Source organism: Echinococcus granulosus, assembly GCF_000524195.1.
Source record: "Echinococcus granulosus chromosome Unknown EG_S00001, whole genome shotgun sequence".
Classification (NCBI taxonomy): Eukaryota; Metazoa; Platyhelminthes; class Cestoda; order Cyclophyllidea; family Taeniidae; genus Echinococcus; species Echinococcus granulosus.
The window spans coordinates 2,400,714-2,426,793 of record NW_020170381.1 but is presented as its reverse complement, the minus strand read 5'-3'; the positions used below and the strand labels follow the sequence as shown (position 1 = coordinate 2,426,793).

The 26,080-nt window shown below is 42.7% G+C and overlaps 3 protein-coding genes across 3 annotated transcripts; 1 reads left to right on the top strand and 2 right to left on the bottom strand. All coding sequences in view use genetic code 11, as the record gives it.

The window, feature by feature from the left end:
- Positions 1–76: 76 nt before the first annotated feature.
- Positions 77–5,585, bottom strand: EGR_00273 (RUN domain-containing protein 3A; the record flags this gene model as incomplete). The annotated part of the gene is made up of 13 exons (XM_024489522.1): positions 77–246; positions 719–1,107; positions 1,563–1,720; positions 2,375–2,632; positions 3,348–3,609; positions 4,226–4,350; positions 4,419–4,524; positions 4,613–4,693; positions 4,870–4,959; positions 5,018–5,103; positions 5,212–5,336; positions 5,367–5,482; positions 5,518–5,585. 13 exons carry the CDS (start codon positions 5,583–5,585, stop codon positions 77–79), a joined length of 2,034 nt encoding a protein of 677 aa, XP_024356200.1.
- A 6,384-nt stretch (positions 5,586–11,969) lies between these two features.
- On the top strand, positions 11,970–13,728 carry EGR_00272 (Ribosome maturation protein SBDS; the record flags this gene model as incomplete). The annotated part of the gene is made up of 6 exons (XM_024489521.1): positions 11,970–12,097; positions 12,130–12,254; positions 12,288–12,493; positions 12,524–12,700; positions 12,929–13,328; positions 13,613–13,728. The coding sequence occupies 6 exons, from the start codon at positions 11,970–11,972 to the stop codon at positions 13,726–13,728; spliced, it is 1,152 nt and encodes a 383-aa protein (XP_024356199.1).
- A 759-nt stretch (positions 13,729–14,487) lies between these two features.
- Positions 14,488–16,084, bottom strand: EGR_00271 (Iroquois-class homeodomain protein IRX-4; the record flags this gene model as incomplete). Its single annotated transcript, XM_024489520.1, has 3 exons — positions 14,488–14,795; positions 15,026–15,579; positions 15,891–16,084. 3 exons carry the CDS (start codon positions 16,082–16,084, stop codon positions 14,488–14,490), a joined length of 1,056 nt encoding a protein of 351 aa, XP_024356198.1.
- Between the last annotated feature and the right edge of the window lie 9,996 nt (positions 16,085–26,080).

Here is a 26,080-nt window from a genome sequence, read left to right as displayed (position 1 = left end):
TATGGGAGAAAAAAGGGGCAAGGGAGATCAAACAAGTGATGAAATGTGTGAACACAGATGAAAGACTGAACAGGAGTCAGATATTGAGCTGCGGAAGCAGGGAGGTGGGAGTGAAGCAGGGCGGAGAAACGACATGGCGTTGGCAGCGCCCCGTGGTGCTCGTCAATGTCATCGACGCGGTCGTCGTGGCGGGCAAGTCCGAAGTCGACCGGCGAAATGTGCCCCTTGGGGGCTCTGTTGCGGCCTCTACCAAGAGAGCGTGCATGTACGTTTTAGAATTCACACCACTTGTTCAACTTGTCAGTTAGTTTTGCAGTATGTGGTTGACGTTCACAGGGCGATACTAAGCTTCAAGAGCACGACAATGGCTAAATTAAACTGTCGGTACTCTGATGAAGTAAAGATTTTGTAAACAGATGACTCAAGAAGGCGAATGGAGGGAGGGGGTGTAACGAGACGCAATTCACGATGCCGGAAGGTGCAGTACACGTGGTTTAACTGCCTATTTGTGTACAACGGAGTGTTATGATTCTGCGAAAACTTCAGGTTCATTCAGTGAGAATATTTTGCCTCACTTTAATATAGGGCACTTAACCTCCAATAATTTCTCAAATAAAGACAGATTTCGTATTTGGCTTCAAAACAAAATAGGGATTTACTGCGGAGACTGAAACTAATCTCACGAACAACGGGCATTAAGACGGGTCGGAGCACTTACTGGCCTCGTGAATGCTCAGAGACGAGGCGAGAGAGCTGGAGACATTCGTAGGCCGAATGGTGGAAGTACTAGTGAGGACAGTGTTTCTGCTGGAGCTCGTAGTCGTGGTGCACCCGCCGCAATCGCCGCCGCTCGCCGAGGAGCCAAAGACAATTTCCTCCTCCGGTGCAACCTCATTGACGATATCGGAGACCTGGTCAGAGGTAGAACAGGCACCTTCTGTCTCCTCGCCTCCTCCTCCTCCACCACCGTCCCCACCCTCTTCTGACGTCAGCAAAGAGAGGCCGGTGAGGGGGAAACTGCTGTCTGTTTGCTGTAGTTCAGAAAGCAGATCCAGCTGAGGTGGCGACCGCCGCGACGATCCCCCGACCACCGTCTTGGGTACCGAGCTATGAGATAAAACCAACAAAAAGATTCCCAGTACCGGTTCCTACCCGAAAGCAGGGAGTTGGTATTCTGAAACATCCAAAGAGAGCCAAAGAAATCAATCATAACCAAGTACGCCTTTATGGTAAGATTGTGGTAGATTATGCTGGTGAAGTATTGGGGAGGGTTGTATGCGACTCTTGTTTTATACTGGACGAGAATATGGACATTGGATACATTAAATAAAGCTGTGAAAAGTGACTCATGGGCTAAAACAAAACGAATTGATATGCCATAGAGATTAAACATTTTTGCATTGAGTGCATTTTAAAAACGTCAGGAACTTTCGGACTCGCATCATAAATAAACAAACGCGCTTCATCTCGGAAAGTTAATATGTGGAAAAAGTGACAGAAAAGTGTCATCTAGACTCTTAGTGAGGCGGTCGAAAATAGCAAGGCATGGCCAAGGGACTCACAAGCGAGCGCGATAGTTGATATTGCTGGGCTTCACGGTGACCAGCAGTTGAGAGAGGTCGAGAAGCGATCCACTTGTAAAGGGCGAGATGGCATTAGTCGCACCCGGAAGACGGTACACTTCGGAGCACTCTAACGCCTCCTGCTCACCCATCGCAAACTGTATGGTGGGGGAAAAGGTAGTTCATCCCACACAAGTGACGAGTGATGAACGCTACCAAACTAAACCAAAAATCGTTGCTATAAGTTTTTCTGGTGAATCAACAGGATCTACTGTTCCCAGGGGGTGAGAGATGAGACATCAACCCCGCGATGAATTGATTCGCTTAACTCAACACTACTGAAATGAAATGCATAAATATAATGAATGCGACGAATTGTTGACAACATTGCAATTTTGATTCGCTGCTGCATTTTGAGGCACTGAGAAGGATCAACAGCACTGTATAAAATGAAGCATAAATGTGGAAAGTAAATGTCTGACTTCACCCAAATATGACTCAGAATGTATATTTAGAGTCAACCGAACGTTTCGGTGCTCTGATGCTTCCAAATTCGCCATACGTCTATTTTTAAAGCACTAAAAGAATGTATTTAATTATAAAATTACAATGCAATAATGTTATGACATAGGAAAATTTTAGGTACCACTGTCGATAAAATAGCCTACACAAAGAACAGCTCGACAATCTTCTAGTAACAAACTCCTACTTTTACTTCTGTATTACATCCAAGGGGCCCCGATACCGGTTACTGATTGGGCAATGGATTGACTTTGGGGTTTATCGGAAAGAGGCGGAGACAAGAGACCAACCTGGAAGCTCCGTGGTCTTGGGCGCTCAACACGTAGAAGAGGTCTCATCCGCGAGAAAGTACTGCTCGCGATATTTGGCTCATAGAGTAGATCGACTACGTCAAGATCTTCTGTTGCTTCAATGGCGGACATATCCACACATTTGGGACTGGATACGCGTGAGCCCCCTTCCACACATCGAGGCTGGAGAGAAAACACCTGCTTGTCGGTTAGTTTTACGTGCATCAACGGCACCCGAGATTCGGTTGAAGAGAAAGTCTGAGGTCAGATGTGCACTGAAGTGAGGAACCTTAAGGAAGTTTTCCAGGTGTGATGGTTTGCATGTAATAATTTGAACAAAACCAGATCTCCCACTGGAGAATTCCTATAGACCATCTCAAGCGGACGAATGAGACACTTTTTCTGATTCTCAGTAGAATTACTACGAGTTACCCCATATTGACGTGCATAACAAGTCAAATGAGCTACGGAGTTAAATAAAAATGGTGGTAGATAGCAAATATAATGTGCCACAGGAACAAACGATAGGCTACAGTTGCGAAAAGGTACTAAGTCCTGAATCCATCCTTGACACTGACTGGGCAGGGACATAATTTGAAACACCGAGTGCGTCTTTCTCACACAGCGCCGACACAAAAGAGATTTTCACACAATAATAGAATAAAAAGATTCTAGGAATAAATAACGATGACTCGTTCAGTATGCACCAAGAAGCACTAATCACAACCACACAGCGTGCTAAATATCCACACATGAAACGCAGCACTGAAGTAGTAGACCATTGCAAGCATTTCTTAGGCTACTTTGTCACACGTACAAATAATGGACTTTAACCTCAGTATCATTAAACGACGGAATACACGAGTCAAATAGAAGCAGATGACTTAATAGATCAAAAAGCAAGGAAACCACATTGATGAAGATTTTGTTTAACCTGCAATCTCTGTATCAGCAGAAAAATCAGAGGACTCACCGTTGGAGTCGGCACTCCGCGACCCTTTTGAGGGAATAGGGGGAGGGAGAGGGGAGAGGAAGTGGCATGGGTCTGAGTTTCAGTCGCGCGTAGATCGTTCAGGTCCTCCGTCGCCTCGACTGCAGACCAATCGACAGGTGGTCGCCACCGCTGATGAGGCCTTGAAATATCCCGCCAATGGGGTTTCAAGCGAATTGGAAACACCTGAGTATCAAAACCCAACCGTCGTAGTCGTTGGGCGTACTCTTCATGCATCAAAGCGCTGGAAAGAGAAGGGTGACACCGCAGTACTGAAGAACGCGCACCTGGTCTAACAACTTGCTAAAATGATTGCGTCAAGATAATGGATCACGAGTTGATCCTTTTTTCTGTTTTCATGCCGGAAATGATGAGGTCACTAACTGGACCACGCTTGAATGACATGTTGAAAAGGGTAAAAGCATACCAGAAGTGTTTTTACAATCATAGTACCCATATCTAAAGGAAAAATCCTGGTGTAATATACCAAGAGGTTAAAAGTGGGCAAAAATAGCTACCTGCATGAACAAAAATGCGTAAAATTTGCGTAGATTTTACTAATGAATGCGAATGTCGCTTACAAAAGACTAGGACTTTATTTCAACCAATTTTTATCCAAATTATCAAATATTTGTGGAATTTTCGAATATCACAGATGCCTAATGATGCAGCTCTAAGATCTTACGTGAGCCGAATAAGTCGTAAGTGCATTTTTGCTGATTAAATTCAATTGGAAATAAATAGATCGTCCCGTGCAAATAGAGGTGGATAGATGAGGTAATGTGACATGCATTAGCGCAAAAAATTTGATGAAAATGGTGACGAAGTAACACGCAGGCAGATAATGAATCGTGACCTACAACTTGGTCTGAAGCTGATCAAACGCAGAGCGAAGGCGGCGATTGTCATCCAACAACCTGGCCAACTCACTCTCGTAAGCCACTATCTTTTTATTTGCACCCCTGACAACATCTTCCAGATATTTCTTAGAAGGAAAATCAATATCTATTAGAAAAAAGCCAAAACTACGCGAACTAGCACAAAGGGGATTACCTTCTGAGATTCGCTTGAAAGAGCTTTGACTGCATACTCCTGACATTGCTTACAAAAGTTCTTTTGTAAGTGATACCCGGTATCGAGGACATTTGAATTCGGGTACCTGGAACTTTATCCAAAACAAGAAATCTGTCAATGAAAGAGCACAGAGGAATATGTCTTCCAAGTATAAGAATAGCCAAAAAACTAACCTATTTGTGAAGCTGAGCAACAAAGCGTAGTCTATTTGGCCAGTGTATGGGAAATTGAGCTCGTCAGCCCTCATATCGAAACTGAGAAAATACTATTCATTTAGTAATAAAAACATCCCTATCAAAACGCAAAGGATGTGATAAACTAGGGCAGTTTTGGAGTGAATTCCCAACATAGCATTCCGAATTTAAATAAACACTAACATACTTAAACACTAATCTGCACAACAATGGTGGGCCAAGAACGCAATGTTTACCAGAAGTCTAGGTACTGTAATTCCACAGCTGCGTCAGTAATTCTTCCCAGATGAGTGGAGAGTAGGATTGCAGTGGGATGATATACACGGCTACAAAAAAAAGTTTATTTCGCAGAAATACAGCAGAATGAAGCACCAAGTAACCTACCTTATGACTTCCGTAGAATTGAACAAAACATCGAGATACAAGTGAAGGCGCTTGGATTGTAGGGCGAGTCGCAAAAAGGCACGGAGCTAAAACCGATAAGAATATCGGGAGGCAGTGAAGACAAGTTAAATAGTCTGCAAATGAGCAACATCAGGTAAACAAAGAAGAAACTGAAACAAATTGTTTTTTGACACCTTGGCAAGACCACTTTGGAGATTTTCCAACGAATTGACTAAGCCAACACAACTTTGGGGCATATTCTCACAGGATTGGGCAACCCAACGCCACAATTTCCAACCTTTCCACCACTTAGAGGCATCTAGGAGGATCTAAACTACTAAGATTTTACCTCCGGGTGCATCGCAGAAAATGCTTTCCAGACATGTTAAAAGACCACGAACACCATGAGAGGTTTCATCAAGAATGCCTGACTTGTTTTGTTCGATGACTAAACTTATGTAAGCACTGAAAAAAACATTAACTGATGTATAACATCAAACCATGTGGCCTGGACAATATTTTCATTTAAAATCACTTTCCCTGGGTATTTGTCGCCAAGCTTCGTCATGAAGAAGTATGCTCATAAAATATCGCAGCAATGCATCACAGTTTATAACCACCAACACTACGATTTTATTGGACGAGATTTGCCAATTTAAAAATTGCAATAATTAGTCATTTTCTAATCAATACATACAAACTACGATATGTTAAACACATTGCGCTAAAAATTCAGACTTCATAATTTTGCAACTTTAGTAATTGTTAAACAAATTTTCGACGAGGTGCAAAGAAGAATGCTAGAAAATGGAAAACTAGTAGGTCCACAATAAAAATCTATGCCGCCTAAGCCAAAGATATATGTAGAGCGAGGCTCCTCGGTCTCCGCTTCCCGATTCCTAGCGTTCCTAGACAAGCCTGGTTGATTTGCTTTGGACATCTTTAGTAAAGGTGACAAGATGGATAGGGAAAATACAATATTCAAGAAGGAGGGGGGCCGCAGTCACTAGGTAAGAGAGAGGACGATCCGGTTACAAGGTTCGAATTTCCTGATTGCCTCCTCCCTGAAAGGCACATTAAAAAAACATAAGTATTACACATAAGCACTTACAAGAATTACTCACTACTGAAGCTGAGCCTTCCCGCAGCATGTAAGAACACGGCAAATGCGGTTGTACATACAACTTGTCAGGTATCCAAGATCACATTAGCTATCATTTGGGATATTCTATCCATGATTCGATGCAGTCGTATCTCTAGCCCCTCGGAGTGAGATGGGCTAGTTGGTAGCGCCGTCAAATACCAAAAGGACAATCACTGCCTCAACTCGAACCAGTCCGTTTCCAATACCTCTTTCCACATACCCCCTGGGAACAAGAAGCATTGGGACATTGTCAACGCATACCACAACAACCCACTTCAAGGCGTCGTCACTGCAATGTGTTGGGTGGATAGTTCTCCCTAAAATCACTATCTTCACTCCTCAGCACACACACGCCTTCCGCTATCTACAAGTGGGAATTAGCAGGCTTGGGCATGTGCATTTGCCAAATTGAAAGAGTAGATGCTTTGTGAAATAGGTGAGAAATCGCACCACAGGCACCCGACCACCCACCCATTCAATGGATCAAAGTGTGGAGTAAAGGCGGACATCGAGCACCAATTTTTAGCACAAATTGTACCACGGAATCGGTGGATGAGCGAACTCTGCCTAGGCTGGAGGTGTCACTCGCTTCCACCAGTTGACCTGCTGACACCGTGCGGTGAACTGTAACTGATTGAGATACGCCGTGACGACCGTAGTTTCAATTGGTTGGTTGGGTAATTGACAGACGTGGTTACAAGCTTTGATGAACTTGCTCACACTCAGACGGGTGCCATAAAGGGCTGTAACATGTCACAGGTATTTTGAGTGCCCACCTTCAACTCAAAGGCACGGGATACCGTGAAGAACTATCCAAGTCTACAGCGGTTTTTGCAAATCTGCCTGATTGATGTGTAAATGAACATATTTCGCCTGGATAGTTTGCCTCTTTGGGAACATTGTCATTCTAATCCTAGTAAATATTCTCATTTGATTTTTGTTTGATTTTGGCCAACATAGCCTGAGCTGACTGCTTTGATTCAAGGGTGATGACTTCAAGAGTTCAAAGGGTGTTTTACTGCCCAGTTAAAATGTGGTTGCCCGACGATTTTTAGAGATGTCAAGCACAAAAAGCAATTTTGAGGTTGCGAATCACGTTTGCAAGCAAACACTGCAAAGGAGGAGAGAGATGAGTGAAATGATTTGCCTCAAGCAATGGACAAAAGCCAAGGAATGCATTTACATCTCCTGAGCTGAAGCAGCTCGCATAATCGGCTGACCCTCCTCATCCTGAAATGGCAAGATTTGAGGCTCCTTCCCGGGCATACCCCTTAAACTATTGAGTGCTGATGCATCCCAACGGTTTCAGCTACTGCATTAAATGTCCAACTATGTTCCCGATCCTATAGACTTAAGTGTGTGTCTATCTTTAGTGTTACACTCCACAACCGACTCCATAATGAAAATAGTTTACTTTTTTGGTCGATATTTTTACCACCCTTTTTTTAACCATACTGAATTCTGACTGATGAACATTTGATGCTATAGGGATCGAATCAGAAGGTAAACAGGGAAGTAAGCCAGGTTGTATATAATCGTCAAAAAAAGATTAGTAACAAAGGGATTCGCGTCCATCATGAAAACAAAACCCTTTTTTCGATTTTTCAACACTATTTTTACCAATAACCACTTCTCACCTCAAAGCAATTACAGAAAAAGGGGGCTTTACTAGAACTACTTTGAACAACAAATTACAGAGGTAAGGTGTAAAAAAAGAGTTATGGCTCACACGTCAGCTCACTGCCTACTAAGGATTCTAGGCTAACCACCGTACAGGTACATCTGCCTCACACGCATTTTCTCATTCGAATGCACTCATACAAATATTCCGCCTTGGCAGTCATTCAATCAACAAACTAGTTCTTCAAATTGCAATTTGTCCATGCTCTGTTTATTTATTTACAACACACCAGCTGATAAAATGTTTAACAAGATTATTAAACTTCTTGGTTGAATGAAAGGCTGAATGAATTTATGCCATGACGTCTTGACTTATGTCCACCATACCGCCCCCACTTTGCAAAAATTACTTCAAAGAATTCTCCTGCATTATGGTAGGCAAACTCGGTGGCACAGATACCAAACCCCTCAAGGAGTGGGTGAGGCTTATAGTAAATAAGCTCAATTAGTTGGCTATACTGCCTCGTTCGAGTAACAGCAATGACCCACCAAATGGAACGTCATACTACCGAGGGCGTCTACATCTTGCCCCTACTTAAGGCAAGCCCTCCTCCCTTTTACATGCCTATTCCCTAATGACTCTCACTGGTTCCTCCAAGTCCTAGGAAAGCCAAATGCACACCCTTGCAATTCCCTTTCTCACCCCGTTTTAGTCAGACCATTAGTAAACCGCAGGGCTTCCCGCAGTCTAACATACCACAAACAGCAGAAGGGAAGGAGTTGCAGGCAGACAAGAAGTGGCGTGGATTGTAACTCTTAAGACAGAAGTCCTACTTAGTACTAAGGCCATTCTGCATTGCGTAAAGGGTACTTACTCTATTCATCAAAAAGGTAAATCTAATGTGGAGTTCCCTTCACCCAGTCCAACGTCCTCAATAAGGCTGGAGCGGCGCCTGGGAACAATCTAGACGATTTTTTTCGCTGAGTCACCCACATTACTGGTAACCAGAGAACAAAACTTGAGGAGTTGCTGGTTAAGTGCACCAACACCTTCATGTGCCTAGGTTCTGGGCATGGAAGCTAAGGCGCCAGAGAGATCAGGCCCACTTGGCAATCACTAAGACGCATACCACTTCCTCCACCAGAGGCGATAAATCGTATGCCTCACTACATGCTCAAATATGAGGTCCTTAAGTCCATGGATCTCGCCGGATGCTCTAGTCTCTATCGGGATACTGATCGCAGAAAACCAAACACCATAACAGTGAGCACGCCTTCCCTACCCTACACTAAAGATTCCTAAGACTCTCTACACGCATCGAAGTGGTCCTTCATACTGGAGTTAGAATCAAGATGTTGGTAAGTGGAGAAGACGGAAACAGATGATGACGGCTGCCATCTTACCCACTGCGCCTTATGCGTACCAGATGACGCCTAGTGGACTCTGCAACGCAACAGCCACTTTTCAACTACTTGTGCAAATAGCTATGGCTGGACCATTACGGAGCACTGTATTATGGTACTTTTGGACGATACATGACTAATTGACAAAGGCATGCAGGAGTCCAGTTACAATTTGGAATTGCTGTTTTACCGTATCCAGAATGCGAGTTGAACACTGGTTTACGCATAGGGCCAGTTTGGACAATGTTCAGTAAAATCTTTGGGACATAGTGTCGGTGAAAGCGGACCGCACACGGCAGTTTAGGGCACCAACCAGGTAGACTGGACGTCGAAGCTGCCTGAACTTAGCAAGCTACTACTGATGTTCCGTTACAGGCTGTGCTAAGCTTGAAAGTGCACTACACACCCTAGATGAAAACTAGGTCAAGAAAAATATGATTTGGGAGGAAGAGCATGATGAAATGCTTAAAGGACCAGAGCAAATGCTCTGCTTTATGTCGATTCTAGCCCTATCCGCTTTTGAGTTAGGCGTCTCGCCATTGTGCTAGCGATGCAGCTCTAGGTCTGTTGCTATTTCCATGGAAGAACGAGGGAGGTCCAGTACGTGTCATTGCTTGCGCTAGCGCCAAACTCAACAAGCAGAATGGACAGATAGGCGCTACTTCATGGAAAAAGTTTGCTACCTTTACAATGGTCATACATTCCTGGTATTACCTGATGGCAGGGGAATCCGTGATCAAAACAGATTATCCAGCGTTAATCTGGTGGATATAGACCGCCCATTGACCTCTTGATATGAGGTACTGCAGTGGTAGATTCCATTGCACAATAGAGGAAAGGGAACTCACTTTGTAACTCACGTAGTAGCACTCTCTCAAAGCAAAACTGCAATAACTAAGGACAGTCAATAAAAAAGGATCTTTTTAAGAAAACCCGCTAAATACCAATGGAGAAATGCTCAGAGAAATAGTTTTCATTCTGTTCTGGTGTACAAGAGATTCTGCGCATTCTGTCACAAACTGACAGTAAGGAAGACGTTATCATAGGGCAAAGTGGCTAGGCGTATATAACAGAATGGTCGAATTGTCCCTGGAGTACGAGGCTCATTGCCCCAAGATCTGAAATGAGCAAATGAACGTTTAATAATTTCATCCTCATTGGTAAAAACAAGTGGACAAGGGCGGGAATCGAAATTGCTGGACACTGGTGGTTTTCAGTCACCCATGACATGTATGAGTTCTACTGCACCTGCATTGCCTGCAGCTGCCTTAACAGATATCCACCAAGGACCTCACACTTAACAATTGGTTGCATACTCGCGTATTGAGCTACAGACAATGCATCCACCGACTTCTCATCGTTTAAAATGCCCACTGGCTTAAAAATTGGGGAGCCAACTGAAATGTTCATTGTTAACACTAACGTATAGAACTACAACACTCCGGAATACATGGTGCCATGTGAGGGATGAAAGTGGTAAACGCTCGCCCTCGCGCGTGTGCCAAAAGTGTATAATTCGATGGGATAACCAAAATGCTGCCTATCAAGAAGGCGATCTAGCGTAGCTCTATGGCCCTGTTCTACCCGACACCGTAAATTCTAAATCCCATTACCTTCAGAACAAAAATGCATTTCAAGTTACGCAGATCATTTCACCAGCAAATTACCAGATGTCCAATACTAAAAGGACCATGTAAAGCACAGTTTTTTAACTGCCTCTTAGACAAAAGGGTTGATGTAGTTGACTAGCCTGGTGGCTGCCAACATAACATCAATCCCACTGAGGACACAAATACCTGGGGCCACAGACCATTTGCTATGCAATACTTATACTGTTTTAATGTTCCTTTCAGAGAGGAGGCAAAGATAGGACACAAACCTCGTGACAGAAGAGTCGGCGTCCTGCAAGCCTGAGAGCGGTCACTGATCCTTACCTCCCCAAACCATTTATTAATTTTCCCTGTTCACTTCTCCCAATAAATATATCGAATTCAAACCAACGCGGTTGTTCCAAGAGTACGAGGAGCAGGGAAGAGGGGACTTATTTAAAACAATTTTCTGTATACGCATTAATGTAATACGATGGTGGTTTATCCCTAGGTATCGGTGAGGCGCCACTTTCGAATTTTGAATTTGCCTTCTTGTACCTCGCCGGGTGGGCTGGCCTCCGGGCCATGCCAGTAGTCCAAACACCTCCTCTGTGCTTAATATATATATTTTGCCCTAGTATTATGTCTTCTTTTGTCTTCAGAGATGTTTTGGAACGCTACTTTAAATTGGACGGGATAAAGCGGAGTATATAGGAACCTCGTGAACCCATATGACCCCCATTCCCTGTATGCTTTCATAACACTTGTTTCCTACAAAATGTACTTCAAATTTGTCTGCTAGTTTTAAGATTTTGAAAGCGGAGGTAGAAAATGAAAACACTGAGCCTGTCACAGGAGAAGTCTTGAATTTTCTCGACAAGAGATAGACAAGGAAGTGCAAAAAAGTTGTTTATCCACGGTATTTAGGTAATTAGGTCCTAATGTCAATCTTATGAATTAGTAAAAGTAACTTTCTGTTCTAAGTGGACCACTGGGAAATCACCCAAAAGCTTAATCTTGAAAAACGAAGGTTAATAGTTAATTGGCAGAATTCAACTTTTATATACAACCTAAATCTAAGTGTTAGGAATCGGTTTTTAACATTTACGTCAAAAATTGTTTTATATAAAATACACCATCTTATTTAGTTTTAATGCATTAGATGGAGTTGTGCACTTTTAAGTGACCGCTCCGAATGGCCTTGTTCACGCCTATTAACCAAAAAAGGTTAACAAATGTCTCTGTTGTACGCCTAAAAAGGAATGGCAATAGGTATGAATTGGCTTGTTATCCAAATAAGGTAAAGGCGTGGCGCGAAAAACTGTAAGACCCAATGAAGTTACTCCATTATTTAGTGAGCGAAATATTGATGAAGTATTACAAGCTCATGAGATTTTTTCCAACGTGTCCAAGGGGCAGTTGGCCACAAAGTCAGATCTTTTTCGTGATTTTGACACAGAAGATGTTGATACTATCATACGTAGCGTATTATTCATCGTTCTGATATCTTCAGGTCAAATTCTGAATGACGGTGAAATGCAAGTTACTGTAAAGGAGCGAAAGGTTGAAAATGAAAATCTGTTTCGGGATGTTGCTAAAATTGTTTCTGAAAGGTGTTTTAATCCCGAAAATTCTCGAGCTTATACGGTTACAATGATTGAGAAAATGATGAAAGATTGTCATGTGAATCTTCAGCCGAAAAAGAGTGCTAAGCAGCAGGTAACAGATGCGTGGCTTCTCCTATTTTAGGCCCTCGAAGTTATACGACAGCTCAGAGCCTCGGGAAATTTTAAGATTGCTCCTGCCATGATGGAAATTCTGATATCCCTTGATCCGAAGCTGGCAGATAACGTTTCTCCACGTATCCTCAAACTTGTTCATCACATTATACGTCAAGAGCGCAATCCGGAAGGAATATTTGAGTTGGTAGATCTTCGCATTCGTGGCTTTGTGTTTGGGATTTTGCAATGATTTAATGATTGGTGGGACGCTTGTTAAAAACCGGTTTTTTATATTTATAGGTGAAAGTCTCACTTTTAGAGTCATTTATGTGACTGATGGTTTAGGTATTTGTAGTATTTCTCCCTTCTCTCCTTCTCAACTATTTTTAGTCACTTGTCTCTTTCCTTATTTTAAGTTTTTTTTTCGTCTAAGTCAGCAGTTATTGAGCCGGAGAACTACCACAGCCTAACAGTAGTTCTGGACGAGCACGCAAAGGACAGATATTGTATTGAGATCATTGGCGTGGCAAGGCCGGTTTCTGGCGTAAAAAAGCCACCGCTGCCGTCTCCGTTGTCTTCAGCGGTCGTCAGCACTGCGCCGATCCTCGAGACTAGCCCGATCTCCGAGGAACCCTCTGATGGTTCGCCTACTCCTGCTCCGGACGGCGCCTCTCAACGCTGCACTGCCGATACTGCGACCCCCGTGGGTGGTGGAGACGACAATGATCGCTGTGGAACAGTCTCCAGAGGAAACAATCAAACCAAGAAAAGAAGGCGACGTAGAAATCGGAAAGTCTATGATGACGATGATGTTGAAGATGACAGCATTGACGGTGCATTTGTACAGAAGGAAGCTGCCACCTAATGCTATAATAGCCGTCCCATTTTCTTTACATCAAATCTATCTGGCGAACCTTTCAATTTTACTTTGCCAATAGTTTTCTCTGCCTCCGACTCATTTTTTGTTTCTATTTTTTTTATAAATTTGATGGAGTTCTGCCTATTCAGTTGCAATTGGTAATACGAGATGGGTGATAGCTATTGAGAGAATCGGCTAACTGCATTTTTATCATATCTGAGTCACTTTTTTGGCTGGTGGTGCGTAAATCCTTCTTAGGGTCATCTGATATTGAGTTCGATAGCGGCGGTGTGGGTACATTATGGGTTTGGGGGCCGGGAATTTGTATCTTTGCTGCATCCGGGCCCTCACTGAATATGTCGCAAGATCTATGAGTCCGGGTATTAGATATCGAGGTCGTGCGGGGGTGCTAGTTCATTATTAACAAGGATGGAAGAGGCGGAATGCCTTTGCTGGGATGATTGCTCAAATCGAGCGAGTTGGTATGTCCACACGGATGTCGATCTCGAGAGAGGAGTGGTCCTGAGATAATTTATGTTAGTACACCTTGGGAACTCGCCTTGCCCCTAGTAAAGCCAGATCCTGTTGACTGCGTGCGCAATCTCTCGACTACTTTGTTAAGAAATAGTCAATCTGCGATGGGGATTCAAAGCAGTCTTCAGATGAATAAACTTGAAACCATTTTCGGGAGCACATGCTCATTTTTTTGCATGCCATAGATAAGTCTTTTTAAGCCATCATTTCCATTTAAAATCTACAAGATCCAATCAGTATCTTTTACCATATCTCAACCCTGTTTTGGGAAAACCGAATCAAGTATGCATTGCCGTACTTACGAGCAAACCTTCAATTTCGTTGGACTTTTTTCCCTTCAGCCTAACATTTCTGAATGTTGTACTCATTTTGCGCATGTAACACCACTGTTTAACGAGTTAATGCACGCTATCTTGCCACATTCCAAAATTCCAACAAAACTGAAAACAAGCGTGACTTATTTTTTCTACTTAAGGGCACGTAGTAGGGCATTTCTGGTGAATCTTTAAACACAAAATACAGTGAATGAGTATGTACAGAAAGGGATTGCATTTCCATGTCGATACTGCAAACGGGTATGAATGGTGGCCGTCAGTTTACTACAGATAATTTAGTCTCGTGAACTTTCCCTCCTCCATTTCCTCCCCGAGCGAATCAAGGGCAGTGGGGTGCGTCAAAAGGTGACTTTCCCTACCCCATTGCTTCTCTAATGGGTGATGAGGCAGATGGATAACTTCGTTGTAGGTGTACTGTGCGGGGGGAAAGAGAGCAGCTGAAGGGCTGTGGGACGGTGCAGTGACACCTCTCCACATACACGGACTTTGTTGTTGCACTTCCTCGTAGGATTCGCCAGACTCCATGCCCCCTATGGTCGATGTTCCCCCGCCTATTGGTGCCTCTGCCAATGCTGCACATATAAACAACATGTGTATGTAAAAAGACTATTTTGTAAGTTGAATCCTAAAAGTTGATAATGGTCCGCTTCAAAATTTTTCATATTTTTATTTAACTTAAAATAAATACTGAAGGTTAACTGATTCCCCGGTATCCAGACCACTCATAAAACAATCATTTGTCTTTTTATTATGATTATCCTCTTTAGCTTCTTTGGCCTCTTTTAGCAGTTTACTGACTCACCGCTAGAATAATTTTGCTGCCAATGGGAACCTAAACTACCCGAGGACGGTTGGGCGGCTGAGTGGAAATCGAAGAGACTGGTCTCATGCTCTTCATCATCAGATTCTTCCACTTCAAAGTCCTCCTCCCCTGCCTGCTCCACCTTTGCTGACGATGTCGCTGTTACCACAACATTTGAGGAAGATGGCTGGGAGGAAGAATTTTGCTTGTCTACACCCTCGGGACGGTTGGCCGGTAGCCAGGTCATCTTGTTCTCCTTTTTGAGTCGGCGCCGCGCGTTTGCAAACCACGTGGAGACCTGCGTGATTGTCATTTTGGTGATGATAGCCAACATTATCTTTTCTCCTTTGGTAGGATAAGGGTTCTTCATGTGGCCCCGAAGCCAGGCCTTCAGTGTAGAAGTGCTTTCACGGGTGACGTTTTTTCGACGACTCACGCTTCCAGTACCTCTCCCGTTCTCTACTCCCCTTCCACCACTCCCCTCTCCTTCTCCATCCTCTTCGCCCCCTTTATAGCCGTCCACAATTTGCGTTCTGTCCATACTGAACGTCCTGCTAAAATTACGTTTGAGATGCACAAATTATATGACAGAATCAATGGTAATAACACTTCAAGCTAGAAGTTCATTCCCGGCTAGAGGATCAAGCATTTGATTTTTCGTTTGCATGATATTTGTGTACCGAAACACACCCACATTTGCGATCTAGAGCTCGGAAACATGAGTTTGCATTCAAAATTTCATGACGTGTTATTATTACACGCTACTTTACTTCATTTCCCTGTTACAGCGTTGGTGAATTCCTTATTCAATGGGTCGCTGTGAGGTGATTGAAGGCCTTATACGGTTTGGACCATGTCTACTTACCTGTTTACATGAGAAGTAGTCTGGTGGAGATCTGGCCTCTGTATAGGCATTCCTATTACGTGTTGTGAGGGCGGCTGTGATGTCGGAAGGTAGGAAACGCATCCAGGGAAAAAGACAGGAGAATACTGAGAATGTGAAGGGGGTTGCGGCAGTGGCAGATGATGGCCCCAGAGCGCTGACGCCTGGGGCTGCATTGTGGTGACGCTTGACTGAAAGGGGAACGGAGGTGCCTCTAACCCTCCTCCATTCGTTAGTGAGTGAGCAGGACCCCCCCAGGAGGTAAAAATTTCCCCTCTCCTCGAAGTTCCACCTCCTTCTGCCTGAAGAGGAGGCGGTGGTGGCAGTGGTGGCAGCGGCAGCAACCCTGAGCTCTGATCCGCAGAACCCGAAGAAGAGGAGATTGAATACTGACCTGCATCCTCCGAAATGCTCCCGTCCTCGCAGACAGTGAGACTGCGAGAGAGTTTGGTGAGTGGTGGACTCTGCACCAGTCCTTCCGCGAATGTGTTTCGTGAATTGATCGGGATTTGAGGTACCTTTGAGCAAGGAAAGAAAGGGATTTTATTTGGTAGTCCAACTGTATTGTTTAAAGCAGCAATAGCCAGTGGAGGTTGTGTCAGTTCTCCAATCGTCCTGCGTAATCTATTGCTGTGTCTATCATGTGTGTGCGAGTGAGACCGGTGGAGATGGAAATCAGGGTTCCGGTGGTGTGTTTCGTCAAGACCACTTCCTTCTCCCTGCCTGCCTCTCTCCCTCTTGCTCTGTTTTCTGACTGGCGATCCCCGATTGGCATCTGTAACGGAAGTCCCGCTATGCTGGCTAGAGGCAAGTGGACGAGTAGGAAACAAATCTACCGTTGTCTGTAAGCTAATTTTATCCAAAATAACACTTGTCGTACCACTAGAGTTGAGCTAAATCCACAGAAACTCATATCATTCCAAAGCCCGGTTTAAGCGAGTTTACAGAAAGGGGATTAATTTTTCATTTTATATCTACTCCACAGGAGCAAGTAACAGCCGCAGCTGCCTTATAACTCGTACCGGTATTATGCCTTAAAGCACCAACCAGTTCAATTAAGAGACAAAGGGTGAACCACTGGAATCTCCTCCCTGTCGCACGGTCTCTGCAATATGTATGACCTGGCAAAACTTAAAAATCAAACGAAACACTTGTTCCACTGATAGACCTTTCAAATTTCCATGTCCTGTCTTTCCTTCATTTATTCTCTTTATTTTTTGTGACTCCCCATTCATATGGCTCTGTGTCATCCTCTATGCAAAAACGGTGAAAAATCTCAAAATTCCCGCATTAAGGGCATAGTGGTACTTCAAAGTAGACTAGATACCAACAAATTCGGGTATTTGAGTGATAGGCATAGGTGAGTGAAAAATAGTTGCAGAAAGGTGAAGTTACCTTTAGCTGATGTATTGTAGCACTATACTAAAGCATACAGAACAATTTAAATTTGCTGTTCATAAGCTAATAACTAAAATAGCATTTTAAGACTGAAAACGATCAATCTTGAATTTGACCAATCAACTGAATTCCTAAAAGGTAGGAGAGAAGACCTGGTGAGGTCTTAAGTAGGTAGAATTACCTCCTTCCTTCCTTTCTTCAAATGCAGATAGAGCATGCAAAATATGAGTTTAAGTGGTTTTGCAATCGAAACGAAGCATCTCTGCAAGCTTCCGGTTGCTAGCTCCAACAGAATGCGCGATTTAATTGGGTAGCGGTATGAGGCTCGCTCTTGCATTGGACGAGACGAAGGAAAGGTGAAAGTGATGCCTATCTGCTGGTCTTCTCCTCTACTTACCCCTCTTTCATTCTCTTCCCAATAAGAAGTGAAGATCCTGGAACTTCATTACCTGATCAGACTCACTATCACCTTTATTTCATTTGAGTAAATGGATTTTAAAAACCCCTTATCTGGTCAGCTTTTTAGCATATGAGAAATCGTTGGTGGGAAACAATTTAAGTAACCTTTGCTATATTAGGGCTTTTATGAAATGCAAATTAGACAAACTGAATCCAAAATTTTAATAAAATGTGGTATTTAGGAGCTTTACCTTAGTGTGCCGATTTGTAACCTCAAAATGTAGACCATTGGCACATACAAGCCATCTGACAGGACATGGCATCAACGCAAACGGTCGAGCCAACTATCTGCAAACAAATATGGCAGCACAGTTTCGATAGCATTAACATGCCTGCTGTCATGGTCCTATTGAAAGTGGATCACAGCCCAGATGCTTAATCAATCCACTGTGGCACCAAGTGGCATTATTTTTTAGCTGTATTTTAATTTTTGCTCAAAAACCAAAAGGTTTTTTATTATCTGCAAATGAAAAGTATTGCATCCATCTGTTTATTGTTTTAAATTCAGCTAAGCAGGCATTGTCAAGTCATGGAGACCGCATCCTAGGTAGATAAAAAATAGGTTTAATTTAGTCTCATCAATTCAACTATGTGCGTCGTGAGCAATAAAGTGATTACGGCATATATTTCGACGATGCAGGAAAATACCAAATTGAGTTCCAGAAACTTTGAGGAAGCCATTGGAAAATCCTTCTTTTGTGAGCCGGCAGGGATGCTGACAATCTCTTACATACAGCATTCTATCTCTGCAGACATCCAAAGGAGGAGGGCGGGGTAGTGGGTGGAGGAAGAGGTGAAAAGAGGGGGACAATTGAGTGACAGCAGGTGGTATCTGTGGAAGCTCTGATAGCAGAGGACGGAAGTAGGTCAATTTTATTGTCTGCATAGCCGTATAACCGTGGTTCTTCCCGTTTACTTCCACCTCCCACAAAACCCTTCTGATTGTTTCTTTCATTCTTTCTGATCTACCTTAGGTCCCACACACCCCTATCCTCTGCATGACGGACTCACAAATAGAGTGCAGAACCAAAAAACCCTCGAAATAGGACCGATTTGTTCTTTCTATGGGACCATTTTGACTTCCATGGGCTGATTTGCATAAAATTACCTCAAATTAGTACAAGTGTTCAAAAGAAAAAAGAATAGTTCTTCTACAGATTTGTCTCGAGAAACAATAAAAAAACTGCCAACGATAACATTTACGATGGTTACCCAAATTGATCAGGAAATGATAAAATTAACTCAGCTGACTCATCGTCACTCTTAATCTCTAAAGACAAGTTAAAAACATAGAAATTATAATTCTTATAAAAGTCTATTTTTAAGTCTCTTAAAGAAGCAGTTTTCCGAGCAACTGATCCACCTAAAGTAACCATGATAAATGTAGTCACAGGTAGCTAATTAAACATGTAACTTATAATACACATAAATTACATTAGACTATTCGATGGACAAAAAGCTGAAAAATGGAGACCTAACTATTTCGGCAAAATGCATTATGACAATATATTATGCACGATGATAAGCAGGCTCTTAAAAGTAGTGTCTGAAATGGTATCAAATACAACGATGAAGTTTGGATGCTCCAGCGAAATGCACTACCCTTAGTAAGGGAAAAAGTAAACCTCTTTGGCTAAGTAAAAAGTCAAATCTAAATTTAACACAAATGTTGTATGTGGATACAATGCTCTAGAAGTTTATTTTGAAATATATTAAAAGAGAAAAATTGGACTTACGGGTTGTTCACCAGATGAGTTCGCGGGATAAAAAGCGTGTGGAACTTCCATACAAAGGGTGTTATTGTGGTTTGAACCACTCCCTCCTCCTGCCATGGGAATTCTGCGCCACGCGACCAGTTGAAGCGCGCACGTGCACTCCATCGCTCTTTGTGGTGATTGGCTGTGCAGCGTGTTCGCCAATCAACGACCTCGTTGTGCTGTCATCATCAAGCGCGCTTACTCGATATTGGATATCGGGGTTTTCAAACGCTCACCCGAATCCAAGCGTTTAGATTGGCAGATATGCCTGCATTAGATAAACACGTGTTCCATATCAGATCATCTTACCAGCACATATCTGATTTTTGAAACTAGTAGGCCCACGAGTCACCTAAACCTAACACAACCTTATTGCTATTAATTTTGGCAAATTCTAAACTAAAATATTTAAAATAAGCAACAATTTCATTAATAAGCATTTTACGTTGATCGTTTGATATTGATACGACTACCGAGATATGGACTGATAAGAGATGTGTCCACTTTTACATTAGTAGGCAAATTGGCAGAACATAAATTTAGTTTAATTATTGGACTGCATAAAAGAACAGGGAGAATTAAAGCTACCAGTCTTACAAAGCGTTTGGAATGCCTCTACAACAGTGCTCAGCAAGCGACTATGGGAAGGAGGAATGTAAAATTAATGGAAGCTTACACCTCATGAGCTAGGTGCAATTCAGTGTCATAGCCAATGACCTTTGTGATTTAGATAGTCACTACCCGAAAGACCATGGTCTGCTGTAATTAACACATCAATATCTTTGGAATCTTGAAACCAATTCCCTACATTAATAAGAGCATCCTCTAAGGAACCTGAGTAAGTAAATAAATGTAAAATGACTATGACTAAGTTAGCCATGTGAACTTGCAAACTTTTTATCTAACTAAATGCCAAATCACGATCGAATCTTTTTAGAATGGTATACTCAGCCTATAAGGAGGTCTTTTTAAATCAAGCCTTTTAATAAAAATACTATCTAAATATTTTTAGACAAAGCTGCTTGGTTTACGTGACTGATAAGTGTATAATCAGCTATTCGAATAGCTATTCTGCTCATCGCGGAGAAGTTAAAAATATATTCACACTGCAGAATCAGTAAAGTGATTTTGTGAATTATTAAAATGAGTAAACGTGACAATATGGGGAATGATGGTTAATTGAATGCCCAGGTTTAAACCACAGATGTCTCACGTACCAAGTCGCCAATAGGCTGCTGGGTTTGACAGTCGCTACCCCGGTGCTGTTGATACCCCTCATCTCGGTGCTGTTGATACTGAAGGTGTTGTTGTTTTTTGGTCTCACCAGTGTTGCTTAAACGACCACCGGCCTGTGGCACGCACGAGTCACCCCCTCCCTCGTCAGACAGGCTTGGCGCAACATGCGTGGCGTAGATTCCTGCGGCCACGATGACCCTTGGTAAGCAGACCTCGAAACCGGTTGCATCCATGCTTCAACGGTATTTAGACCTTACTACCTCGCTCCTACTATACAAGTTGTCTGCGTTACGACAGTCGGGACCTTTACATCAACTCGCCTTTAATGTAATTTTTTTAATCCTTTAAAACCAGGGCTTTAATTTTCCAACCACTTTACAAAAACGGATGTTAGCGTAGCGTCGCTGCGTGGACTAGCAAGTGACAAATTTGTTCGGCGCACATTCCATGGGCCAGTGTAGACTAAATGAGTTGAGATGGCAAATAGCAACAATGGCAGATGCATGGAGAAGACCTCGAACACAGTGCAGCGCTCACTCACAAGACATTCGGACAATGCAGGTTTTTCAAAGACTGTCGACAGTACGTCTGTCAGTGACAATCCCGGCTAAGGTGATTCCCAGGCCAAAGCATAAACTGCTATTAAAATGCATTAGAGAAGAATTTTTCTGTGCGTGCTAGATACGGAGACAAATTTCTGTTTTCGTCCAGTTCAGAGGAGTTGATGTCTCCACGCAGCTAAGGAGCGTTTTGGAAAGGGGGACTAGGATCACATCTAAAAATAATGAAAACTGGATACGGCAGTGAAGTCATGTGATTTCAACGCCAATTAAACAGTCCACCCTAGAATGGTCCAACTAGACTGAAAAGTCCTTCTATGTCGGTGTTGCATTCTGGCTGCTAGATAAATTCTGAGATGTGTATCAATGCAACAGCGGAAAATACCATCAATTAAGAGCACTTTTACTTCATAAAACCTATTCATTTCTTCGAAAAGGTGAAAAGTCCTGCTTATTTTGCACTTCATGGCAAAGTGGAAAATCGTCAACAAAAACTCTGGTAAGTAGCATATTTGAAAAAAAAACAATAAATAAGGTCTGCGAAGAGTGGACACTGGGATCAAAGACAAGTGGCACAACTTGCCACCTGGTGCACAGGGAGGCACGCCAAGTGAGGGCATAAGCGCCTTTACCACAATGGTGGTGGCCTCTGCACACACTCAAGCAATCATTTTAGCGTAGAATAAATTTTATTCTATCATTGCGTGACAAAAATGGACTGTTTTGGGTTGTACTTATTGAAGTCGTTAAAATACCTTAAACAAATCATATAGATTACGTTCATTGTAACTGAATTTGCAGGGTCATATCTCGGAAGAGGATTTGTGGCGTCATCTCGGAAAGGAGGTAACACCCCATGAGATTGCTCCGCCAGATTTGGTAGCAACACCATCCTCCTACACCAATGGCAACAAATTATGAGCGCAAATAATTGTAAAAGTTTAATCCGAAGTACGTTCAATAAAATTTTTCTTTTCAAATACCACATCGTGACTGACACCAGAAAAAATGAGCCACACTTAAACTGAGACTACCCATTACTGATTGGCTTGAGTACTTTCTTCGGTGATGAAATAAGCAGGAAACAAAGGCTGTTTGAGAACAGTGATCACTATCGTTGAGAGCGTACACGGAGTGCCCCGGCACACCCGAATGCGCGACGCCGGCGTGCGACTTTTTATCATATCTGATGTACCACTACACATTATCCAATTACCAAGTCAACACGCGTGTTTGTGTTTGCTTATGCCTCTCGCCAGTGGCTCCAAAATGGGACCTCCAGCCACGAGAACTGCTATAGGAAAGGGAAAGACGATGGGGGAGGTGTGGAGCGGGGCACATATTTTAGCCACGGGTCTGCTTAAGCAAATCGCAACAAAAACAAATGCTAGTGCAATGAGAATTAAAGGTAATGGGAAAATCGTAGATTTAGATGACAAAGTGCATTTGAAAGACTGTGCAAAGGGCAGTATAAGTGATGCTTGGTTTATGACAATTCGAAAAGGTAAAGTGATTTGAACTAATCTAGACATCCAATGAACCCTTGATTGGTCAAATGAAAATGCTTTTGAACGTTCCACTAGCAAAATATACCCTCTAAAAGCACTTTCACTCACTTTTATGCTTATGAAGGCAAATATTCTAACTTAATTATTGCATAGGTGATTGAAATCGCTCTACACAAATTCACGATATTTCTCCTTTACGACTATATTCGTGACACTCCCCCACCTCTTCTCTCGTTAAGGGGCTAATATTCCACCATGAAGTCTCTACGTAGCTGCGAATCCATCGCTAAGCATGAAAAAATCCAACTATCCACTAAGGTGGAGTGCAGTGCCAATTATATTTTGCAAAAATCAAACATTGCAAATAAATCACTAAAAGTTTGCACACACAAATTGGTGTTCCTTTTGCAGCCTTTGAGGCAGTACATATCGCACTTACGATGCGCTAACTGATTGCGAGAAGACCAATTTCAAAGTATACGCCTTGGAGAACATCCCAGGGCACTTTGCACTGATTAGGCATAAATATGTATTCCATACTATTCTTAACATACCTTCCTACCATTGGACGCCTAGGTGAACCCATTTACCACAGGAAAGCGGATGTGGAACATCATTAAGGCTTTGATTTCATTCAGAACGGTCGGAAGACTACGAGCAGTCAGCGCGAGGGAATGTAAAACAGGTGTGTGTGTGTGTGGAGGAGGAGGAGGATGAAGGATGGGCAGTTAATGCCATTACTAATGCTGACGTATCGTATTTCCCACAGGGGGGAAGCGCATACAGATTCCCCCAAGAGTCCTCCTCCCTCACGTCGTCGCGGTCATCAAAGGGGGCGTCATGACCGATTCACCCTGTCCAGCGTTAATATTTCCAATCGCGTACATTAAAGAGTGCAGTTGGATTTTATGAGCGAAGGCGAAAAGCAACTCTTAAACGCACTGAGAATAATTTTACTCGACAAAATACCTTTTCTTTCCCACCCATGCTGCATCATCTCCAGGTCGCATTAAGCATTTGATTTCCTCTATGCATTGAAGTGTGCTGCTCTATCGCCCACAGAGTGAATGAACTTTAGATCTTGTTATTGAGATATTTCCAGAATACCATACCTGACGAGTTACCAGAACGAGGGAAAAATCGAAAAAGTAACTTAAGGTAGCTGAAGAAGAACATGGGATATAGTTGGTAACAATTCCGAGATTTACAACAGCAGGCCTACAAAATCACTAAAACATACCGAAGGAGTCATGGGATCCGTGACATTAAAAATGGCCTTAAAATTCCGCAGCTTGTTACCTGCCTTTTACAAACAAGCCAACAAGGAGGCAAATAGACAAACGAAAGGCTCACCGGTAGTGGAATAAAAATGCATGAACTTTTTGACCGCTCCTTGGCAACTTCCTGCGCCAATGATGCATAAAAACCACCTACTTAATTCAGTAGGTCATTGTCTTTGGACATACGATTGTTTGTGCAGCCCTTAATGCTGTTGCTTCTTCTGCTACTGTCCGGTGGGGGCGTGGGAGAGGTAGAGAGGGAGCGATGGGCTTCCAAAGGAATCCGGAAGAGGAATAATATGGGAGGTGTACGTAAAAGGGCTCATTTCCATTCAGTAGTACAAAGAGAAGAGGATAGAAGCGAAGGCAGGGATCAAAAGTGAAGTAAAAGGAGGCGAGAGCACACAGAGCTCATTATGATTAATGGACGGAGATCAGTCAGTGTCCCTCTCCCTCCTCTTCCTCTCTTTTCCTTTGGATGTGGGAAAGTATGAAATAAATGGAGGACCAGGAGAAATGGCAGCGGTGCCAGTGTTTACGGCACTACCGTTTCTTGCCGAAGAAAAAAATAAAACTTGATACCTTATAAAATCGCTGCATCTGAAGATGACTCTCAATTGGACAACATGATGTGATCTTTACAAATAGATCTTATCAAAGAGTTTGAAGTTGGCGATTGATGAGAGGAGAGAGAGGAAATTTCCACAAAGCACAAGTGACAAGCGTTCAATTTCCACCACCCTAGTGGCTGAGCAGAGGCCACCAATCTCCATGGGGGAAAAATATTCCGGTCCCCCATAAACTTTGATAACCTCTAAGCCTTCCTCATATAGTGCTTAAATATAAGACATCCTCCTCTATCAATCCTCTCATTCCAGAAATCTGGAGCCGAGGATAGAAGAGAGAAGTACCGAATCTATCCCAATTACATTGTATCCCAAAGGTGGTGGAAAATAATCAAGAAACAAAAAATTCAAGGACACAACTCACTCGTTTTTAAATTAAATACGAACTTAATTAAAATTCCTGACTTCATAGTTAATGTAAGCTGATTCTGCAGAGAGAGTTTAGATTAGCATTGCGTAGAAACGGTTATGAAAACAATGAAAACGAGATAGGTTGGGATAGTAAGCTCATCACATTGTTACAGTGACGCAATGACACAAATCGAATCGACTATCTGTCGGCGCAACTTTTGCTGATTTATTCCCTAAAACTGTTGACATTATTCCACGTTTAGGATCTTTGGATAAATTGCAGACTTTTCTGAGCGAGATAGGTGCTAACCTATAGATTTGTCTCTATTATTTTGTGCTTTCCGCATTTATTTGATAAAGTCGCATCCAGAAATTTGAATGCACATCTCCTTCCTTGTGGTCGAACAATTGGCTAAGCGAATCTCCTGAGTCCGCAAAAGGTGAACAAGGCGGCCCATTACGTAAGTGTGTTTTAAAGGATACTGATATGCCCTCGGAAGAACAGATTTCTAAACTTTACAGCAACATGCACATTTTACAAAAGTTTTGAACGAAATTGTGATGATTTCATACAGCTGTAGTTCCTCTTACCCGGAAGTCACGAGGCGGTCTATGTCTGCCGTTGTGTTTAACCAGATCGACGCTGGATGATTTGTTTCGACCACGAATTTCCTTGCCATATATATATATATATATATATGGCATCAGACTATTTGATTGAAACCTCATTAATCTGTACTCGACTACTACTAATATCTGCGTTTCCCCATAAGTCAAAAATAATAAAGAAGACGAAATACTTATTGTTTGGAAAGGTTTTCGGTTCTGTCAGGATGAACGTGTTAATAGAGTGGCAAACCTATGAATAAATAAATGTGAAATCTTGACTTTGCTGTGTGGATGGAAAAGTGATCCTTCAATACCGTCCAACTCTAGGCTTTGCCATTGGTTAACGGAGAGCTTTGAAATTTGATCGACTAATACTAATGTTGGGTCG